This window comes from Papilio machaon, chromosome 6, assembly GCF_912999745.1.
Source record: "Papilio machaon chromosome 6, ilPapMach1.1, whole genome shotgun sequence".
Taxonomy (NCBI): domain Eukaryota; kingdom Metazoa; phylum Arthropoda; class Insecta; order Lepidoptera; family Papilionidae; genus Papilio; species Papilio machaon.
This window is the reverse complement of record NC_059991.1, coordinates 1867093-1885712: the sequence shown is the minus strand read 5'-3', so window position 1 is coordinate 1885712 and position 18620 is coordinate 1867093. Positions and strand designations below refer to the sequence as shown.

The following is an 18620-nucleotide window of genomic DNA, read 5'->3' as shown; positions in this document are numbered from 1 at the left end:
TTCCTGTATAAAAATGATAAAAATGTTATTATCTCTGTTTTGTCAAAGATTATGAGAGTAATGACAATTTTTATTTAGAGGGATTTTGGTCTCAGAAACTAACGATAAGTAAAGTAATAAAGAAAATTATAAGCAACAACATTAAAGCGTATAAATAAAAAAAATAACAATTTTAAATTCAAGTCAAAAATGTCCCACATTTTGCAGTTGGCAATAAAACTAAAAGCACATGTTGATAAAACGAACTGTCAAATTGCAAAGAAGTGTCAAAATAAACCGACGTGATAAGTTAGGTTATATTTTAAATAGTTTTAAGTTATAATTAAAAAGTCCTTATATTTTAAGTTATCTGCTTAATAGATATGGCGAAATTCAAACTAAGTAAGTTATCTATTTCCACACTGTAATTTTTTTTCATATTTAGTAGTAATAGAAATTAAAATTACTTAAATTTCTAATGTAAACTTTTACTTAATATATCATTTTTTACCTATAATATTGTGAATTCATATTATGAATGTTGTTAATGATATATTTTTTCGTATTATATTCAAAGCTTGTGCACAGTTTCTGCTCTTAAAATACCTCCTCTAAATTACCACTAGAAAACTATGGTGGTGAAACCAAAGTATAATATTAATATAAATAATTTTTTACAATTCCAGAAAAACCGTCGAAGAGGCAACCAGCACGGTTGAGATATAAAATAGAAAAGAAAGTAAGAGAACACAATAGAAAATTAAAAAAAGAGGCAAAGAAGAACCCAAAGTCGAAGAAAAACAAGCCGATTCAAATACCAAATGAATGTCCTTTTAAAGAAGATATTTTGAAAGAAGTTGAAGCAGTAAAGAAACACAAAGAAGAAGAAAGACAGAAAAGGAAGGAACTTGCTAAATTAGAAAAACAAAAGAAAACGGAAGAAAAGAAAAATAATCCAATTGCCATGGATAGTTTGGTATGAATAATTAAAATTAAATATAATAACATCTCTTGTAAATTGTACATGCCACACTCTTGTAAATTGTAACAGTGGTAGGCAACAACAACATCTGTTGCACGAATTGGTTGGCTTGCCCAGTGAAATACCACGACCACAAAGAAGATAGGCGTGAAGTGGAAGTAATTCCGGGTACAGTCTGATGAGTGTGGTGCCGGAGACCTAATTTTAGTCCTCTTTCCTTTCCCACCCTTTTCATTTAAGGAAAGGATGGGAAGGGGAAGTGGATTTGGCGGAGGAGGGGATGCATGGCAAGGGGAAATATCCTCTTTCTTTTTGTCCCCTTCTCCGTTGATTAAAGGTAGGCAACGCATCGCATTTGCGGATGTCGATAGGCAAAAGTCGCGTCGTTTTTTCGGCGAATTCAGGTGACTGCTTGTTTGCCACCATTTCATATAAAAAAAAATAATAAAATTTAGTCTCCTGCACTTTGTAAAATTATACTAGAATTTAAATTAAAAGAAGGACAAAGAGGTTTTATTATAGTAAGAAAAGTTATAATAAAAAATTCTAACACATTTTTAGGTAGCCAATGCAGAGGCAAGAGGGAAAGTTCATGATGCCTTCAAAGGTGGTGAAGCAAACAATGATATTGAATTTGGCAAAGACAGGCAGCAGGAGAACTCTTTAAAGACTTATTACAGAGAATTTAAAAAGGTTATTTCGGAGGCTGAAGTAATTTTAGAAGTTGTTGATGCTAGAGATCCATTAGGTAAATAATTTTATCCACTGTTTACATTTTGTAAATTATATGCTTAATTTTAAGGTTATTTGGCTAAGTTAATTTTTGTAACATTAAAGTTATAAAAATATTAAAAATGCCAATATTCAGCTGTAGTATAAAAAAAGTAGTTATTAATTTTAAAATATGTGTTGTGTTTTCTATGAGGCAGTAAGTAAGAGTTCAGTCAGGACTGTGTATTAAGATTGTTGTTTTAACCAATGACATAATGCGGTTTTTAAAGCATTAATTTTACAAAAATCTGTAAACATTTCAAATACAAACATACATTTTCAGGCACTAGATGTGTGCAAGTAGAAGAAGCGGTCCGTGAGTCAGGCAAAAGGTTAGTTTTAGTACTGAATAAGGCAGATCTGGTACCCCGTGGTAACCTCACAGCATGGCTTAAGTACTTGAGAAGATTTGCTCCAGCGGTACCGTTCAAAGCGTCCACACAGGACCAGCAACATAACTTAGGGAGAAGGAAAATGAAGCATATTGTTAAAGAAAAAGAAATGAAAGGTAATCTGGGTATATTTATTATTTTCAGATATATTTAACCATGATTTAAGAAACTTTCATAGGATAGAATTAATTATACATTGCCTAACTTTAACCGACCGACCGAAGTGACACACTAGAAGCTAATATTTCCACTTGCTATGCACCCTCTCCATTATATTCCCTTCCCCTTCCCATCTTTTCCTTATAAGAAAATGGTGGAAAGAGACAAGACTAAAATTAGGGACATGATTTTTACTTGACGCCTGTCTTCTGCATAGTTGTGGTATAACACTGGCCTATTTGTGGAACACATGTTGTCGTTGCTACTGTCACCTACCACTGTGAATCAGTGCTTAATCATATCATGTTGATAGAAAAGATATTCTTTAAAGAGGTTTTATTCCAGAACTACAAATTTCAATATAAAGTATGCAATGATTTTTTTTTACCCTCTGTAATTTTTTTTTAGGTTCAGCGTGTGTAGGTGCAGAACTTCTGACGAGTCTTTTAGGCAACTACTGTCGTAATAAAGGCATTAAGACATCAATAACAGTGGGTGTGGTCGGTTTGCCTAATGTTGGCAAGAGCTCGATCATAAACAGCTTGAATAGATCTAAAGCTTGTAATGTTGGTAGTACTCCAGGTGTCACAAAGTAAGTTTTTAAGTTTATGAGAAACAAAAAAAATATTGGTGTACTAAACTTTTATATTAATTGTTTAAAATATTATGAATAGGTAGGTAGGTATGGTAGGTTAAAAAGAGGGCTGGTTAAATTTAACAATAAAAAGTATGGTTTAACTAAAAACTATTGTTACAACTTAACTCACGCTCGTAATCCAGACGGGTAGGCAGAGACCATTTAGCTCATATATTATCCTGTTTGTGTGTTTGATACAGAAATTACTGTAAATCTTAGATAATTTAATGGTGAAGATCAGTAGCAAGGCATAAATAATGTATCTTTTTCTTTTTTTTTCAGGCAAATGCAAACAGTACAATTAGATTCGAAGATAAAGATCCTCGACAGTCCAGGGATAGTGTTCCATACAGGGTCAGATAATGATGCATCCGTTGCCCTCAAGAATGCCATCCGAGTTGGCAGCCTTAAGGACCCTGTGACCCCCGCCACCGCCATACTGCAGAGAGCACACAAACAAACATTAGTTGATTTATATTGTGTACCACCATTTAATACTCCACAGGTATGATTTTATTGTTTTAACTAACTGTCCCACTAAACATTGTTATGCATTATAAATTACTCGCTGTCACCCGCGACTCCGTCCGCACGGAATTAAGAAAATAATTATTAGTAGCCTATGTCTCCTTCCAAACTATGTTCTACATCTATGCCAAATTTCATAAAGATCCGTTGAGCCGTTCCGGAGATACCTTCTAACAAACATCCATCCATCTAAACACATCACATTTATAATATTAGTAAGATTTCTAGGGAAGTTTGAATTTAAATTAAGTACAAAAAACTGTTTGGGATGGACAACCCTTATCACTTAGGGGTATAAAAAATATATAATAGCCAATTCTCAAGCCTACTGCATATGCAGATAAAATTTAATGAAAATTAGTCCAGTCTTTTCGAAGTAATGTGGTAACTAACATTGTGACACGAGAATTTTATATATAAGATTAAAAACTGTTATTATTTACCATATAAGGTGTATAATTCAAATGCCAAAAGTGTTAATACAATATGAAATTTAAAAAAAAAAATGTATTTTTATACATCTTATATTTAATATGTTTAATATAAATGTAGGAGTTCTTCGCAAGTTTAGCGTCTCGTATGGGCCGGTACAAGAAGGGCGGAGTACCCGACCAGGAGGCTGCTGCCAGGATACTACTCAATGACTGGAATACTGGCAAGGTACGATTTTAAAACTTTTCGATTATGTATGTGTATATTACATTAACTGTCGCCCATGATTCTGTCTACGCGGAATTAAAAAAAATTTAATAAGTAGCCTATGTGTTCTTCCAGACAATGTTCTACATAGGATAGTTTTTATCTAATTTAGTTACATAATTTGCTAATAGATGTCTATAACTCATGCAAAGTAAACCAACTTGTATCCAACTTACTTTTTTTATTTATATTAGAAAGACAATTTTTCTTTCTCCAGGTTCGATATTTCACGGAACCACCAGAAGAAGAAACTAATATACATGTTGATGCGAAAATTGTAACAACAATAGCTAAAGAGTTTGATATAAACTCCTTTGAGGCAATGGAAACCGAAGCTATAGACGCGCTACAGTCCGGCAAAGATGAAGAAGGCATTAAGGTATGAACATTATAATATGACTGAAATTATCCAAAATTTATCTTTGAATCTTTTTTTTTTATTTAAAACTAGCTGTTCCCGACTTCATCCTTTTATATTTGTTATACAGAAAAACATTTTTTTTTTAATTCACATTGCGTAAAATTTTCAATTGCAAATATCAAAATGTACGCTCAAACGAAGGCTTTCGCCATTGACTAAGAATAACAGTTACCATGACAACCATTTAAACAACCATTTTAAATTTTATTCACACCCCACAAGTTTATTGGCTTGATAACCGTGTCGAAAGTATATTAAGTATTTTTTTTAATAAACAAATGTTTGTACATATGTCGATGGGTCCTATGTATAAGGGCCAAAGTAACAAATTAATGATTTTTACTTTTTTTATGTTAAAAGCTACGTCTTAGTCTAATTAACAATATGCTCTAAACACAAATATAAATTTATAGGTGTAAATGTGTTTTTTTTGCTAAAGTAAAAGGGCTTTTCCTATATGGTTAATACTCTGAGAGCCTTTTCTGAAAAGTTGTAAATTTGCACATTAGCCCTTATTCGTAGGACCCATCGTTATATTTAAATAATCAGAATGAATACACTGTGTATAAAAATCATAATTATTAATTAATCAATGTAGGAAGCATGAAAATGGACATCTCGGGTTTCTAAGAGGCACCGAATTACCGTTTTCACTGTCCGTATTCCGGATCCTCTAAAACTAGCAAGCGGCTACTTGAATTCGTAATAGCGTAGCGACCTCTGCCAACAGACATCCGCAATTGAAAATGCGTTGCCTATCTTTAACCGACGGAAGAGGGGACGCACAGACAGATAATATTTCCCCTTCCTATGTCTCACCTCCTCTGTCAGATACCCTTCTATTCATTCCTGAAAAAGCTTAAATTAACCGTCAGGTACACACACTCATCAGACGCAACGCGGAATTGCTTCCTTTTTACGTGTGCCTTCTGTTTATGTTTTTTGTAAGAAAATAATAGAAATCTTGCTGCAGCATGTGCATTTCTAATGACCGTTTTATTGCAGATAACAAGTACAGGACCTGTCAAAGCGGCGTTAGAAGACGAAATGCAAGTAGATGAAGATGAATCAACACTTTTACCTAAAAAAGTCACCATCAGATCCAAACTAGAGAAAGGAGATAAGAAAAAGGGAAAAGAAAAAAACGATCCCGAAATGCAGATAGAGGGCAACACTAAACAAAACAAATTACGAAAGATGCAGTTTAAAAAAGATAAAAAAAAGCAAAAGAAAGTTGAGAAGCAAGCGGTTAATTTGGCTGATGTATTAGAAAATGTTTCTCTGACAACGTATAAAAAAACTGATGACTACGATTTTAAGGAAGACTTTTCTTTGTAGTGTTGAATAAACTTATAGTTACATGATTTTTTTTCTCTTTAAATATTTTTACTCCAATCACCTCATAATAGAGTATTTACTACTGTGGATTTTCACTGTTGAAATATTTAATTAAAAAAACAGAGGCTACAATAAGCTATATATAATGTTATATTATTTTTTTTAATTCTTTTTAAAATGCTAAAATACTTGTGCTTTGAAAAGTTATTACGTGTAACTTCATTTATAATGGGGGGTCATATGTTTTGTAACTTGAGTTAACCAATTATTAGGTACAAACCGTGTTACATTACACGATAAAAGATTATTATGTGTTATATTTATAAATAACTAGCTATCACCCGCGACTACGTCCATGCGGAATTTAAAAAAAAATTGTAGCCTATGTGTTCTTCCTTTCTATGTTCTACATGTGTGACAAATTTCATCAAGATCCGTTGAGCTGTTCCAGAGATACCTTCAAACAAACATCCATCTAAACATTCGCATTTATAATATTAGTAAGATATTGTCACATTACACAATATGAAGTGATTCCTAAAATTCAGGTAGACCCCCGTGCGTCTTAACAATCCGTGGGGTTTAAGATGACGGGGAACAAAGTTGAGAAAAATGTATCAGAAGGGGCTTCACAGAAATCAGTAACATTTTATAAGGTGCCTATGAGAAAAAAGGTTGGGAACCTCTGGTATGAAAGAATACGGTAGGAAATGTTGTTAGGTACATTCAATAATATTATTACTATAACACGAGTCATTCGTATAACGTCTTTACTTTCGTAAACAGTACTGCATATCACGCCAGCCATAAACGTGTAATTACGTATTTTGGAAAAGAAACCAAGCTAGCTTACTAGTAATTTTACTAATATTATAAATGCGAAAGTTTAGATGGATGGATGTACATTTGTTTGATATCTCCAGAAAGGCTCAACGGATCTTGATGAAATAAGGCACAGATGTAGAACATAATCTGGAACAAAACATAGGCTTATTAGGTTTTTCTATTTTTGTTTGCATTGAGTAGGCTCCGAAACTACTGAAATAATTTGAAATTTTTTTTCACTAGAAGCTACACTATTCCTAGGTGACAGGCTATATTTATAAGTTGTGGGCTACTAGCCCTAGCGTTTTACTAAAACCATAAAATGAAAAATTCTTTAACCTTCTAAATCGTTACATGATATGACTATTACATTATCATTAGTTGAGATTATAAAATGTAGGTTAACGACCTCGTCATAGTTATATGGAATTTGGTGTAATTTATCATTAAAATATCCCTAGTTTCATTCAATCATTTTTATAAAATTAACAATTTATATAAAGGCTATAAATATATATTTTATTAATATTATAAATGCTAATGTTTGGATGGATGGATAGATGGATGTTTGTTTGAAGTTGTCTCCATAACGGCTCAACGGATCTCTATGAAATTCGGCATAGTCGTAGGCTACTTATTATGTTTTTTTTTAATTCCGAACGGACGGAGTCATGGACGACAGCTAGTTTTGTATAAATAACAGCACGGCAGCCAAAAATGCTTTATTACGTTGTAATAACCCTACAACTTTAGACATATACACTAAAAATCCAGCAAGCTATAAAAACTACTAAATCTCGCTGTTAATTTCTCATCATCGGCTGTCGACGCCTTTGTAGGCAATATTTACTGCGCAATGAAACCCGCGGGTTAAAGCAAATATCAAATAAAAATCAATGAATTCGAAGTTTTTTTATAATAATTTGTCACGCAAAGGTTTGTCCTTTGTCCATTATGATTTTATCTATTGGTAATTGTTCTTCTATTTTTTATTTTACCTTGAATTTTTTCAATGCATGTAAAGATGCGTATGTATGCGAGTACGCATATATGTTATTATTATTACATATTAAGTGAATTCAATGCCGGAGATTTTTTTTATATGATATCCAGAGCCGGTCTAAGGGGGCCAAGTATTAAGGAGCGACCGGACAAAGGTCTCTGGGGGTGCCAACCAACGCAGGCATTTCTTTTAGGGACCCCGGACTGATTTTCGCTCTTAAGCGCCCAAAACGTCCTGGTGATAACAGGTAATGTAACAAAGGATAAAAGTTTTATTCGAAACGTATAAATTAAGCTGAAAATTCCCTAAATCCTTGGTAATTTTTCTTAAGTTCTCCGTAACATCGAATATTTTAAGAATAAATTAAAACGCATATCCTAAATAAAAAGTTAAAATAGGAAAACTTTAGTTTGCATAATTTTAGGTACTTTAGTCACTAATTTGCGAAAGGTGAACAAGAATAGTAAAGTAAAAAATAATAAATAACTTGTGAATAAATGGAAATATCAGCAACGAAATTAACTTGAAAAACACACGTGGATTCAACTTTTTCGCTTCAACTTTAGTAACTTTTATATATCCATCACGCTTTGATGTCATGTGCAACTCTGATTGGGCGAGAATTATTCACCAAGGTGAACTTTCTAGATCATTGAGCTGATATAAATATTTTAAATTTGTATTAATTTTTATATGCGATTTATAATTTATCGTAAAAATCATAGACAAATGGTGAAGATAAAAACACTCGTATTCTTTCAAAAATGTTTAATTTTTTTTTATTGAAAGGAATAAAAATTTGTATTTTCCCGCGTCACCAAGTTGTTCGATTAGAATAGTGTGTTCAATTCCTATTTGCTATCGTCCGACCAATAGCAGCTTTCCATCTGTCTGCGTAAATCGACGTCATACGTCGAAGAACAAAATCTCATGTCTCTTTTCCTCTCAAAGATTTTTCCGTAAACTCATTTCATTCGCTCTCTTTTATCAATTTCCAAGAGACACGTATGTTTTGCTCTTTCTCTTTCGCACGGCTATCTTTTTACCGAGAGTGACAGAGGTAGCAAACAGACAACGCAACAAACCGGTAGAAATTAAATAACAGGGAACTCGCCAAAATTCGAAGTTATTCGTGGCGGATCCATTGACGAAAGCGGCTGATTGTGTGTAACAAAATGAGGGCTGTGGCTTTAGCTTTTGTCAGTTTACTGGCAATTTATTATGTTAATTGTGAAGTGTATTTTGAAGAGAAATTCCCGGATGGTAAGATTTAATATTATTGAGAATATTTAGTAAAGAGTGCCGGCACGCCGCGTGTGCTATTGATCTAGGACGCCGGTGGTAATTATGGATTCTGAGTGACTTTATCATTGCAGATTCATGGGAAACCAATTGGGTGTACAGCGAGCACCCCGGCAAGGAGTTCGGCAAATTTAAGTTAACCGCTGGGAAATTCTACAATGACCCCGAAGAAGATAAAGGTACGTACATACGTGGTTTTCCTTTCTAATTGGACTGGAAACTAGTTTTCTTAATTTATTTGCAACAGTTCACATTTGCTTTAATTATGATACAGACTAATTTTCTTATTTTACATATGTCTTAGATGTGTATTAAAATTCTTATCTTACCAATAATGAACGTAATCTCCAGGTCTGCAGACCTCTGAAGATGCGAGGTTTTATGCTCTGTCGCGCAAGTTTAAGCCATTCTCCAACGAGGACAAGCCCCTGGTGGTGCAATTCTCGGTGAAGCATGAGCAAGACATTGACTGTGGAGGTGGTTACCTCAAGGTGTTTGACTGCAAGTTGGACCAGAAGGACATGCACGGCGAAACTCCCTATGAAATTATGTTCGGTCCCGATATCTGTGGTCCTGGTACCAAGAAGGTGAGTTACAAATGTTATATTAATTTTAACAATGCAACTGTGAAATTTCACTCTCAAAACATATAGAATGTGAAATGGGTATATGGGTAATATGTAGATATGGGTATTTGTGTAGAAAAAACATGTTTTTCACATGTTGTAAATTATCAGTCTTTAAAATGTAATAGCATAAAGTTGTGATGTAAGGTGATGGATGAAAGTGAATTTATTTAAACAGGTTTATTAAGTAATAAGTAATTTGCATACTCATTAGTTTATGAAGCCATTTGATGAATTATAAATATTTCTCATTAAGCAATTTGTCTTTCAAACTATTTTTTTCTTTATCAATTTGTTACTGGAAATTCTAACTGGTGATAAAACTTATCAGAATTGTGTGCAACGTTAATCCGCTAAGTCTGTACATTTATGTGTTAAGTATTTGAGAACCATAAAATATGTAATATAAGTAAAAAAAAAAATACATCATACAACCAGTAATTTTAGTACAATGTAATTTATTCTTGAACTTTGTATGTTTCAATATATGTTATTTTTTATATCTTACAAGTATACAGTTTTTATGTTGATGGCTCATTAACATTAAATATTACACATGTTTTTGTGTGAATATTATTATTTTCTTGATTATTTTACGTCATTCTAATGCCAACTAACCTTCATGTACTGTAATTTTACACTAAAATAATAGTATTTTTCAAAGTAATAAACAGAATCATTTTTATTAATCATATGAGATATACCAACCCGCACTTGGCTGTGGTTGACTATGGCCTAGTCGCTCCTAACTTAGGGTAGGCTCCGAGCCCCTCATTGGGGATGTATAGTGAGCTGATGATGACATTTTGTCATATCGACGCTGGAAAGCGTAAACGCTGTAACCCCGAAAGAATGAACTTTACAGGAGAGCCAAAAAATGATAACTCGTGAGCTGATACGCCTACAAGCATGCGGTATTTAGCAATGTTGTGTGTTTGTGCTAACCTATAATAAAATCGTTGAAATTATTAACGTGTGAAAAACATATTCGCGATTTCAAGGGTTACAGCGTTTATGCTTTTCAGCATCGATATGTTACAAGTCAGTTGATTAATAAATAATAGTAAACATTTCAACAACAATTTCTTTTTTTATCACCAGGTGCATGTAATCTTCAGCTACAAGGGCAAGAACCATCTGATCAAGAAAGACATTCGCTGCAAGGATGATGTCTACACTCACTTGTACACGCTCATTGTGAAACCAGACAACACATATGAAGTGCTTATTGACAATGAAAAGGTGGAATCTGGAGAGCTGGAGGCTGACTGGGACTTCCTACCTCCTAAGAAGATCAAGGTATACAGAGTTTCATTTCTCTCAGTTCAATTACTTCATCTTTAATGGTACAGAGCAAACAAGCTTCGTTAAATTACATTAATATCCTAATATTTTATTAATATTTTCGCGTTTAGGACCCTGAAGCAAAGAAACCTGAAGACTGGGACGACAAACCAACCATCCCCGACCCTGAAGACAAGAAGCCCGAAGATTGGGACAAGCCTGAGCACATTCCTGACCCGGATGCCAGCAAACCCGAAGACTGGGACGATGAGATGGACGGCGAGTGGGAGCCCCCCATGATTGACAACCCCGACTACAAAGGTGTCTGGGCCCCCAAGCAGGTATGACATCAACTTGAACCCTTACCCTATAGCAGTGACTGTCAAACTTATTTTCTTTCACCGCCCCCTTTGAAAATCAATTATATTTCAGAGCCCCCTAGTTTTCAGCCCTAAAACTTAAAAACCACAATTTCATTACTTTATTTAGTTTCAATGCCCTCCATTTTTTGGACTCCTTATCGCCCCCTCCTAGGTTTCAAACGCAACCAAGGGGGCGTTATCGCCCACTTTGGGAAACACTGCTCCATAGGGCACAGGCATTACATTATGTAGGTAAAACACTTGTATTGTATTTCAAATATGTCGGAGGCTCGGAACATACAAGTCTATGTTCAGAACAAAGCAATGCAAGGAAGAATTATTACACAGCCTCCAAAAAGATTGATTCTGATAATGCTAATGATGGATTTTTATTTAGTCAGAATTTGGAAAAAAAATAGCTTTTTTCAATTCCAAATAAACTATGAACATTTTAGTATTAACTTAATCCTACATTTTATTTATACAAAACATCTTACGAATGGAAAGTTCATAAAAACAAGTCTCTATAATGTTTAAAACAAATATTAAATAGTTTGTTTTCAATTCTTTAACATTTCTTTAAATCAAACTTTCTATTGAATAGATTTTTTTTAACACAAGAGCAATGACTCGTTTCTGTTACATGTGTACTAATAAGGTTATTGACTTTGTAATATGCGCCTTGTGACGTTAACTTAAGGTCTATATTAGCCTGTGACAGTTAGATGCAAATTTTTAAGCATACAATTTCGTAAGAGTGGTAATAGGTTACACAAAGTTCATTAACCTTTTAACAGTAAGACAAGTCGAGTTCGTGATTTGAAAAATGTGTATGTAAAAGTACTTTAGTGTTTGTTTGTTTGTCTATTGGCAATTATATGAAGATATTTTACGTTTTAACTGAGTGAAGCAAAATATTCGAATTTTTTTATTTATTAGAAATCAATCCTGTAATTTTATTTATTTATTAACGATTAATTTCCCTAATTACGTAGTGTTTTTTTTTAAATCTGTTTTTTTTAATTTACAATATTAAAAATGTAATAATTTGTTTCTAGATTGACAACCCTGCGTACAAGGGTCCATGGGTGCACCCCGAGATCGACAACCCTGAATACACCCCCGACTCCAAGCTGTACAAGAGAGACGAACTGTGTGCTGTCGGTTTGGATCTGTGGCAGGTCAAGTCGGGCACCATCTTTGACAATTTCCTCATCACCGATGACTTGGAGGTGGCAAAGGAGCGCGGAGAAGCTCTTAAGAAGACTTTAGAAGGGGAGAAGAAGATGAAGAACGAGCAGGATGAGGCCGAAAGGGAGAAGGAGAAGGCGGAGAAGCCTGATGATGAGGAGGATGATGAGGATCTCGATGAGGAAGCCGGAGAAGCGGCGCCTGTTGTGAGTATACTTTGAGTGGCAATTTTTTTTATTTAGTTCCATATTGACAACTTCAATCATACCTAATTTTATATTTAAAAACTTGAGAGGTGTGTTGGGACACCCGGATGGAACGAAGTTCCTTTCAATTAATTAGTGAAGGAACCAATGTTTATTCTATGCATAAAAAACTTAATTCTTCACAAGAAGTACATTTTATTTCTATGAATTTTCGTTATATATTGTCACGTCGTTGCCATGGTGAAGTAGCGCTCATTCGTCTATAACAAAAAGTGTCGTGACAACTTTTCGTAAGAATTTTTTCCGTCTAGTCCCCATTCACAACGCGCGATAAGGAACTTCGTTCCAATATCTTTTTTTATTTATATTAATTAGTTTAGTATTTGTTGGTTGTTAAATTTGTTTTCTCTTTGTCCCCAGGATGAGCACGACGAGCTGTAGACTAGTTGTGTAGTGAGTTAGACAATATGTACCACTGGTACTAAGTGCGCGCCGACATACAGTTACAAGCCGCCATTTTGTGTGTGTTTCAATATATCCAGTATCTGTTATTTATATACATGTCACTTGTGTGGAACACTCGAATTATCCGATGTATTACGTCGTCACTTACTTTGATATACCCGGGTTTGGGTAATTTTGCTATTAGGGATGCAACTATATCGATATTTATCGATATCGATACTGCCATTTTTACTTGTAACTGATTTTAATAAACAATTTGAGTTGTAAAAAAATTTTTGTTTAACACTTTTTTTTAAGAATAATTGTGAGTTATCGATAAAATTGTATCGAATTTATATCGATATAAGTTTTGCTGCAACCCTAATTGTGATATGCAATATTCCTTGGTTTATGTTCTAAGTAATGACAGATGTGTGTATGTATGTATGTATATAAAGGAATCGCGCTCATGTTATTTAATGTTATGTTGCGACACTGTGTGTCGTGTTTGTGTGTTTGTGCATTTGTTGGCCAACATGGGCCAACAGCCAACATTTTGTACTTGGCCTATGTTGTACAATGAATGCTTGTATAATGAGTTCTCAATTTACGTTGTGAAATGAGTCTGATTAAAATTAATACCAATTTTACTTGTTTTTGTTTTATTTACTATGAATTATTGCGTAATACAACAAAAAATCCGTGGGGTATGGAACAGAAATAAAGTACATTTCAAATTTTGACCACATCGATGTATTGAATCTGTCCCTCTAAAGCAGGTATCCCCAAACTATTTTGGACAAGTGACCCCCTTTTCCCAAATGAACCGTTACCACAGACTCCCCATGGCCAAATAACCTACTTTTAAGATCAATTATTATTATTCATGCTGACTTAGGTCAATAGAAGAAGACAGAGTAAGAATTAGCAATGATTTAAGTTCAATATCGACTCCAGGGGGTCGATATCGACACCTTTGAGAATCCCTGCTCTAAAGAGACAAACTCGGAGATTGTGATTCCGTGACATGGGAGCTAGAGTGGCTTAATTAGATAAGCAATAATTTAGTTAAACGCTATCAAAATTTAAATTTTTCATATGCTAAGATGGTAATTCTAATGCCGTCTATGAAAATTATATGACTTACTGTTTAGAGCAGGTTTATCAATTAAAATTACTATTGAAAAAATGACAGACCACTTTGGATCTCATGGCCTCATTTATAAAGAAAATACAATAATTTATTGATTTAAAATTATTTTAATTGTTTTCAACTTTACATAAACATATTTGAAAGTATTTTAAAATAGTTTCCGAATGTTTCATCCAGTGGGTTTGTGTTGTCGACTTCTCGGGTCCGCCATCTGGGACTCCAAGGTAGTACTGACCGGGAATCAAGAAAATTCTTAACGTTAAATAGCCTAAAAAGTTTTATTCTTTACGTTCCTTTATTTTGAAACAACTGCAAAAAATTAGATGGTTTTTTATGATTATAAAATACATATGCAAAAAAAAAAAATAGTACCCTGTCTTCATTTTCTAAAATTAATTATTTTTTTGAAAAAATAAATATTACTTATCATTTAACTCTACGAAACTTAGCTTGAAATTAAACATCACCTGGATTATTACAATATAATTATACGAGTAATACTTACATAGATCCTCGAAAACTGAAACAAACCAGAATATTTAATTGTTATTAGATATTTTTTTCATCCACAAATTGCATATAGTTTCTTGATATAATCGGGGGTACAGATCCATAGTAAAAAACGTCAATCAATACTCACATTTCTCTATAAGTTTTAATTTTTCTTTCCTTTCCTTTTCTTTTCTCTTCTTCTTTTCTTCCTCTTTATCTTTTACGTCTTTTGTCGGCTTGTATTTCAACATTCTGAAGAGTTCGCCACATGGCGCCGGCGCTGCTTCAACTGCTTACAAATATTTAAATATAATAATTTAACAATAATTTCAATTTTCTCAGATATTGTTTCTGAACGAACGAGCTAAAAAAGATCAATGATTATTTGATATTATATTTCAACAGGCGTTTTAATTTCTAATCGTCGAATTAACTTTTGTAGTAGGTAAGCTTGTTTATTTGCCTCAAATTTAAATGTCAAAAATTAAGTGATCTTTTTTGTTCAAATTTGGGTTTGGCTTAGTTTAGGTCACGTTTAACTTTAAAAATAAATTTACCTTCGTTTTCCGAAATCAGTGACAAAATCTGCAAAACACAGATGGATTTATTAAGGATTAAAGGCGAATGTTAGTTAAAATTCTTGCTAATTAACTAAAAACTGGTAAAAATGTACCATAAAGTAAAGAAGTGATATATAATAAAAATCTTACCAAAACTGACACGAAAAATTCAATAAATAACTTTGCTTTCAACATCTTTAACACAGATACAATTTTTAAAATATATGTAATATGAGCCGTCTTATATATCAAAACACATTCACGGTAAATTACACGCTCGAATCTTTTTCTAAACAATCTTGTCATCGGTTCATTTTACGTAGTAAGAAGAAGACCATGCGTATAATATTGCAGACAATACATTTGGTATTTCCTCTTACTTATGTCTGTTATTTCAATTAAAATTCAGTTTCTTTTACTAGTCAGTAGATGGCGCACGTCGTTGGTAACAAAATATCTGACAAAAGGTAGACATCGACATTTCATGCATATTTTTAATCGTTTAAAGAAATTTTGTTGTATTAATGCTAAACGAAGCATAAAGAAATCAGCACTGATAAGTTTTTAAGACCATTATGATATGTTTATCGTATGGAAAAAGTCAGATCATTTTTTTAGAGTTTCATTCCATAAAAATTAATTAAACTTTATTTTATTGTGTTTTGGCCATCTATACGCACCCACAGAAATGTCCATATGCTCTTAAAATGGGGGACATAAATTAAATGAGAAAACAATAGGGTGTGTGAGCAGATGTGGCGTGTTATGCTTCATGTTAAACCCCCTTAAATTAAAGCTAAAATTGTCTAAATAGCTATTTTATATTTATATTATAACTATTTTATATTTATAATTAGAAGACGACCAGTTTTATCATTCTTAACAGCAAACTATAGACTCTCATTTCGTAAAATATTAATTTCTAAATTTAAGCAATTTTCAATTTTTAACGTGAAAAAAAAATGTTATACTTTTCTTTTTATATTCTGCTTCTGTTGCTGCATTTAAAGGGTTACATAAGATTTAATTATTTTACGACACGTTTATTATTGGAACATTTAATTTTATACAGTAAAATACAAAGTATTCAGTGTCCCTTACAATTTTATGTTCGATTCCGTTCCCCTTAATTGAGTTAAAATCGATTTAACAGCCGACCCTAAACGTTAGGGAACATAAAACTGTCTGACGTCTGCGGAAAACGATTTGTTAACTCAACTGACTTTGTTATATTTGTTACCAAAGACAATTAGGTATTGTCTACGAACGAAGGGTGTAACAAGTTTTATTTAAACCAGTATTTATTTTAACTTACTGTATTTTTATGTATTTTCTAACATGTAAAAAATCTAGGAAATTCTGTATGTTTTGTAGGAATGTTTAAGCTGTGGAAATAAACGGCAAAGGAATTTTTATTTTTCTTATTTTGCTTCAATTGCTTGAATTGAATAATTTGTTCTTATTTTTTATACTCTTGAAAAAAATTATAATAAAACCATCCCTTATTGTATTTTAAACAAACTGAATACGATAGTAGTCAGGGGTGTCTGTCGACACCGGATACTCGGGGAACGTCGAAATTCATACTAATGTTGACATTTTTCTTTATCACCCCACATTAGCATCCCCATATCGCATTAAGGTTCAACCACGTAAATGTGTCGTAAATTATACCTTATTTCTATGAGATTTAACTTAATTTTCTAATGGCCTAACCTTAAGGAATTTAAATTTTAAGGGTGGCAAAGGCAACAAAGTATTTCTTTGGTCAATATTGCACTTTGTGATATGGACTAAAATAAATTGAGGAATACTACATTTTTCGATAAAATTTCTTATGTTCAGATATTACGTTTTACAATCATATTTATATTCCTGAAATCTCAATATTTCCTATGAAAATAACAGAGAATATGCCTAGAAGTCTCGTTTGTGTGTGTACATATTTTTTAAATTTCAATGTAGACAGCAGTAACATAATACTTAAATTCAAAATACTTAATATCAACATAATACTTAATAACTCACAACAAAACTTAATTAATTTTGTTAATTAAAACCAATTATTGCATGACATTACATGACTATTATATTAATTTACGCAAAATAGGGAGTACAGGAGGATAATGGGGTGTGGAATTAAATTAGTGCCATTTTAATAATAATTTAAAAGGTATTGTTCAGTATGAAAACTGTATGTACCTACGTGTATATTTGTACTCTGGTACATAAAGTTAATTTAAATACGCAGTACAACATTTTTAATTATTATCCTATTATTTGACGCCCGCGACTTCGTCCGCGCGACATTAAAAAATACGTAACAAGTAGTGACCAGACTATGTTCTACATCTGTGACAAATTTCATCAAAATCCGTTTAGCCATTCCGGAGATACCTTCAAAGAAACATTCTCATTTATAATATTAGCATGATATGATTTATGTTTTAGCGCTTAAATACTTTTTTAACAGTAAAACATCGAAAAATATAATACATTCGTTAAAAATATAGGTAGTTTTAATATAACTAGAGCTACTTTTAAAGTCCGCGTTCCGTTCGAGGTCATTACTAGAAGCTTAACATCCCCGGGCAGAGGAACGATTGTGAACCGAACTTTGGCCATTATCGGCCTCGTTACCGACACAACCTTTCCGTCCAATAAAGCCTTCCTCTGCGAAACTTTGTTACAAATTATATGCGAATTTAATATTTAATAAATTTTTTACTTTAAAATATACATAGTTAATTTCATTTTTATGATAATCTAATATTAAATAATAAGAAATTATTTATTTTTGGAGTGTTTTTGGTCGAAGTGACTTTTGAAATATAAAATAACAAAAAAATTGTTGATTACATCTTTGGAAATTAAACATTTGTTATTTGTATATCAATATTATTATTGTAAAGGGTACTTTGATAGCAGTTTTTTAAAAAAAAATTAAAGTTTTTACACGCGTTTTACAATATGTATTTATATTGCCGTCTTAGATCCTTCCCAACCTTAACTTATTACAGCAAAAGTTAGTGAACGCAAAGTTCTTTTATAATTAGTTGTAGTGTAGCCATATTAAAACTCTTCATAATTATTTTTCATCTTCATCATCCCATAACGAGACAATTCGCTCAAGAAGTATTGTAGCGAAAGCATTCGTTTCGCTCAAATTTGGCCCGACAAGGTCACAGCTGATTCTGTCACTGACAGATCTGGTTATATGGTATATTTAAAATTAATTCTTGATTTTAATACGTTTGTACTTTGTT

The 18620-nt window shown here is 32.7% G+C and overlaps 2 protein-coding genes and 1 long non-coding RNA gene across 3 annotated transcripts; 2 read left to right on the top strand and 1 right to left on the bottom strand.

The window, feature by feature from the left end:
- The first annotated feature begins 253 nt into the window (after nt 1-253).
- Nucleotides 254-5926, top strand: LOC106721331 (guanine nucleotide-binding protein-like 3 homolog). The gene is made up of 9 exons (XM_045678301.1): nt 254-381; nt 666-955; nt 1523-1709; nt 2016-2240; nt 2692-2875; nt 3203-3425; nt 4001-4108; nt 4365-4526; nt 5574-5926. Exons 1-9 carry the CDS (start codon nt 363-365, stop codon nt 5904-5906), a joined length of 1731 nt encoding a protein of 576 aa, XP_045534257.1. The 5' UTR covers nt 254-362; the 3' UTR covers nt 5907-5926.
- A 2914-nt stretch (nt 5927-8840) lies between these two features.
- On the top strand, nt 8841-13799 carry LOC106721357 (calreticulin). The gene is made up of 7 exons (XM_045678474.1): nt 8841-8997; nt 9111-9215; nt 9388-9623; nt 10764-10961; nt 11078-11287; nt 12367-12705; nt 13126-13799. Exons 1-7 carry the CDS (start codon nt 8910-8912, stop codon nt 13144-13146), a joined length of 1197 nt encoding a protein of 398 aa, XP_045534430.1. The 5' UTR covers nt 8841-8909; the 3' UTR covers nt 13147-13799.
- Nucleotides 13800-14968: 1169 nt separating this feature from the next.
- Nucleotides 14969-15584, bottom strand: LOC106721349. Its single transcript, XR_001357503.2, has 3 exons — nt 15505-15584; nt 15352-15379; nt 14969-15083 (listed from the first exon to the last, which is right to left on the bottom strand). It is a non-coding gene; the product is annotated as an uncharacterized LOC106721349 (long non-coding RNA).
- Between the last annotated feature and the right edge of the window lie 3036 nt (nt 15585-18620).